We start from the raw sequence: 5,043 nt of genomic DNA, 5'->3' as shown, positions 1-5,043 counted from the left end.
CGAATACTTTTGTGGAGAAGAAATTCCCTGGATGAGCAGAAAAGCCTGCCCAGGTTTTGGTGTTTTCTGTTTGTTTGAAACAGGATTGAGGGGTCCTATAATCAAGACGAAGCCATTAAGAGTTAAAAGGGAGAGGACACACGGAAGAGATTCAACTAAGACCCTGGGGAATTATCAAAAACTGTGAACTACTTTCTTAGTGAGAGTCTACAATCTGAGGAATTCACGAGGAGAAACGGCAGCGGTCCCTCGGTCCCTGAAAATGAGAAATGCTACATTTAATGAGGCTGACTTTGGCATGGCATTTTGAAGCAGGTTGTTATATTAAATGTAGCGAATGAAAAACCTTTCTGAAAGCCTGAGAATAGTCTGCAGGGGGCGGGGGAGGGGTGGAGGTGGTGGTGGTGGGGTGGACGGTGAAGGATGGTGCTTGGTACGTTATAAACCCTCAGAAATATTGGCTGCTTTTGAATGAAATGTAACCCAACCTGAATCCAGTCCCTACTCAGTTACGTAAGGAAGACAGTGGGTGCCTAGGCAACGCCTAAGCAAGTTATGAGGTAGAGGCGGATCTCGATTATTACCTCACCAGAGGCTACAGAGCTGAGGTGCAATAGCGGAGTAGTGGAGCAGCAGGGAACCTAGGCAGACGGTTATCCGACTGAGGGTGTTCCGGTGACTCCCAGGCGGAAGCAGAAGCTGAAGACTACCTGACAGCGGCTTTTGCGTTTCAGCAGTGTGTCATGAAATTCAGATAATTTTCCAGTTGTTCATCGAGATGGAAAGCTCAGATTCCGACAATGAAGAAGACAGAGTTTCGGTCCGACACAGAGGTCAGAAGGACCGATTGGCTCGAGAAGATGATTACTTCCGATTCGTAAGTGATCTGAGTGAAGAAGATTACATACTTATGAGGGACAACAATTTGCTCGGCCCCCTAGGTGAAAGTACCGAAGAAGAGTTGAGGAGGAGGCTTCAATTAATGAAAGAAAACCTACCACAAAACTCAGATGAAAATACAGGTATATTTCTCTTTGGGGGGAATAGGATGGGATGAGAAAGCAACTTTATAGTATTAAATAACCACTTCATAATAGTAAATAGTAAATTATACAGAAGTGGCATACATTATTTGGTAAGGAACTTCTCAGAAAAAAGAACTGACATTTACTTGGTGAGAATGCCAGGGTAGGGTTTTTTTCCTGATTCACATTTGGATTGTTTTAATTGGGAAACAGTGTGAAGTAGACCATTGGTTTTTGTTTGTTTTATGGTTTTGTACCTCAATGGAAAGTTCCTCCTATGTCCCGAATTATTTTCTCTATCTATGAAAGTGAAAGTTGCTCAGTCATGACAGACTCTTTGCAACCCCATGGACTGTATAGTCCAAGTCAGAATACTGGAATGGAGGGGATCTTCCCAACCCAGGGATGGAACCCAGGTCTCCCGCTTTGCAGGTGGATTCTTTACCAACTGAACCACAAGGGAAGCCCAAGAATACTGAAGTGGGTAGCCTATCCCTTCTCCAGCAGATCTCCCTGACCCAGGAATCCAACTGGGGTCCCCTGCATTGCAAGCAGATTCTTTACCAACTGAGTTATGAGGGAGGCCCTCTCTATCTATACAGACATGTAAAAAAATAGAAAAAAGAAATATTTTATATTTTAATCAAGTAGTTCTCAACTGGGGACAGTTTTGCTCTCCTCGACCCCAAGGGACATTTGACAATAGCTGGAGACATTTTTGGTTGTCACAGAGGGAGGCATGGGTGCTACTAGCATCTACTGGGCAGAGGCCAGGGATGCTGCCAAATACGACACAATGCACATGGTAGCTCCCCAAAATAAGAATTGCCCAGTGCCAAAATGTAAATAGTTCTAAGGCTGAGAAACCCTGCTGAACCTCAAATCTGGTGCCTTCTCTCCCAGTGTAAAATAGAGGATTTTACTATCGAATGAAGAGGATACTATAATACTTTGGTTCTTGAATATGGTCTTATATGTGCCATGCTAGGTTCAGTCTATTCATTTGATCTGACTTTCAGCTTAATGCCAATTAAAAACCTTGGTAATATTAAGAAGTATTCAAAATTCAAATACTTTTAATCCTATAAACTTTGTTTATATTTGGGCAATAATCTTATATTTTAAAACAACTTATACATTATCAAAATCATATAAGAGCCTAAGAGTAGTAATGTTGGAGACTAATGAGAATTAGACAATAATATCAACTGAATTAAAATACTAGCACTGTACCTTAATGGGTGTTTACCTTGTTTAATTGCTTTGGTGTTTTGACAGTAGACTGAAAAAAAAATGTTGTCTCTTGACTTTCCTCCCACAGTGGTATACAGGGCTATGTATATGACAAAATATTGAAAACCAGACTTCCTTCAGATACCCTTTGTAAAAACCTCTCTAAATTTATCTAGGATTAGTGTACTCTTTTTCAGATGGAATTGAAACGTCCCTTCCTTTACTTATAAATCTAGATAATAAAGCTTTTAAAGTATTAACTTTAAAGTTAAAGATAATTAGCTTTTAAAGTATAACTTATAAAGTAAATGTGAAATCAGTTGAAAACATATGAGTATTTAAGTTCTCATTTTTGTTTGCTTTTTAAACAAAGTTTCAGAGTGCTATTTTATGATAGTTCCAATTTTGGTAGTTCTTTTATGGTTCCTCCCCCATTTTTAAATTAACAGATAGAGGAGATGCTTCAGATAATGAATCCAGTGAGAACTCTCTTCTAGACTGGCTTACCACTTCTGGACAAACTGAAAACGTGACAAGTGAACAAAAAGAAAATCAGTCTTGCAAAGAAGAGAGTGAAATTAGTGCTAACAGTGATGAGCTCAGATTTGGCTTAGAGAGTAATCTTGAGTGTGATGATGAAAACTCAAATCCAGAAAATGAATATGTAGCATCTGCAGAACTTCCCAGAAGAGAAGATACAGAAGACAGCCAAAAGCAAGTGGAAAATCCACAATCTGAGTCACTGTTTACAACAGCATCTGCATCAGAACAAGATGCAACGGAAACATTAATGGAAGTCCCACCGACTAGAAGTCAGAGAAGACTAAGAAGTCCGAGCCCAGTCTCTCAGAGAACCAGACCAAGGTTTGACTACTGGCCAACTGCACCTACACTGTACGAAATTTTTCAAAGAATTAATGAAGAGACACCATCTCAGACTTTTAAACAACCTCTCATAAGTGAGAATGATAACGTCTCTAGAACTGGGCATGAAGAAACATTGAGACAGCAAATGCCTAGACATGAGTTGCAAAATAGGGGTCTTATTGAAACTTCTGAAACTAGTAATGCTGTTCATGGAGAATGTTATTCAGACACAACGTGCAGTAGTGAATCTTGGGAAGTGAGGGAAACAAATCCAACCACATCCTTCAATCTTGAAGTAGAACAAGTTTATTGTCCAGCATGTTGTCAGAGACACAGCAGAATTAGTAGAACTCAGTTAACATCTGACTCACCAAACAATACTATCACTTCAGAAAGTGAGCCTTTGTCTTCAGATTCTGACGAGGCTGATGAGAGTGCTTATGTCAATACCATCAGAAATCCCACTCATAGAATTATAAATGCTAGCTTAAGTGATACAATGTTTGTTCCAACTCAGACTATTTTATATCAGACAATGACAGGATTTAGTAACTCAAGTAATCTTATGGACAGTGACAGTAATTTAGAGTATTATGTCTCACCGCTAAGTGAAAACATGGAAAGGGCAGAGTCACCAAATGAAAGACATGGACCTAGTGGTAGTGATAGTATACCTGGTTCTGCTCCAAATGCTAGCTATGGTTCTGATTCAAGTTTAATACTGGTATCAGTTTCGAGCACCTATTATATTTCTACTTCCATTACTGCCATATTTAGTCCTATATCTAATTTTAGCTCAAGTGATGAAGATTCAGAAGTTAGCACACTGGTATCGTTTGAAGACAGTGAAGAAAGAAGCTCATCAACAGGCTTATCAGAGACCAGCCAAGAAGGTGGAGAAATGTCCCCAATAACATCTGACGATAGTGACTCTGGGTCTTCCCTTAATCTGGACCAATTTTTCTTATTAAATCAAGCAGACCAAACTACAGGCCTTACAAGACTGCAGATTGACAACTTGCCTTTAAGATTTTTTGAAGAGGAAGATGCAGATAAAATCTGTACTATTTGCCTTACAGAATACACCGAAGGCAACATGCTACGAATCCTACCATGCTCGCATGAATACCATTATCAGTGCATTGATCAATGGCTGGAAGAACATTCAAACTGCCCTATTTGTCGTGGGCCAGTAGTGGATCACTTTGAGGCAGATAATTTTATGTGAGATCTGAATTCTCAGATATATAAAGTGTTACAGTGATGGACAACTGTCAGCTGTGTCATGTCCACTTTTAGAGTTATTTATGTTTAACAATCTGAATCTATATGTAACAATCTGAACTGAATTACTTGTTCCTGAAGAAATTATTGGGCTTTCCCCAATTTTTGTTTCATAATAAAAGGAAACATCAAAAAGTCAAACAGTGTTATCCTATCTGACAAAAAAAATGAGTTTCACACCATAGCAGTGCACTGAATTTCAATAGAAACTTAGTATGTGCACTGGGTTGGGATATTCCTGGTGCCATGAGAGAAATGTTCTAATATGATATAATCAATCTCGATAGATCCTAGTAGTATCTTCTAGTCATATAAATCCCAGATATCTCTTAGCCCTGTTCAATCCTGGTTGTGCATGCAAAGAAACAGGAACCCAACTAAATAATTAAGCAATTTAAGACTGTATTAGAGTCATTCACATACAAAAGTCATGTTATATTCATAGAATGCCATAAAAAGCTTTGAAACCCTTCTCTTCCAGTTTATCCCTTTTATCCAGTTTATCTCTTCCATTTATCCCTTCTCCAGCAGTTTGTCCCACCCTCCCCAATACTACCTTAAAGTTCATTCTATTCCCCACTACCAATGTATTAGAGTCCTAGCCCAAAGCTGATGGCACACTTTAAAAGAGTGA

The 5,043-nt window shown here is 39.1% G+C and overlaps 1 protein-coding gene across 1 annotated transcript; it reads left to right on the top strand.

Moving 5' to 3' along the window:
* Window positions 1-745: 745 nt before the first annotated feature.
* On the top strand, window positions 746-4,353 carry LOC129639735 (E3 ubiquitin-protein ligase RLIM-like). Its single transcript, XM_055564944.1, has 2 exons — window positions 746-1,022; window positions 2,708-4,353. The coding sequence occupies exons 1-2, from the start codon at window positions 779-781 to the stop codon at window positions 4,351-4,353; spliced, it is 1,890 nt and encodes a 629-aa protein (XP_055420919.1). The 5' UTR covers window positions 746-778.
* Window positions 4,354-5,043: the final 690 nt, after the last annotated feature.

The sequence above is a fragment of the Bubalus kerabau genome, chromosome X (assembly GCF_029407905.1).
Source record: "Bubalus kerabau isolate K-KA32 ecotype Philippines breed swamp buffalo chromosome X, PCC_UOA_SB_1v2, whole genome shotgun sequence".
Classification (NCBI taxonomy): Eukaryota; Metazoa; Chordata; class Mammalia; order Artiodactyla; family Bovidae; genus Bubalus; species Bubalus kerabau.
The sequence above is the reverse complement of the archived record's forward strand: the minus strand, read 5'-3'. Positions and strand labels throughout refer to the sequence as shown.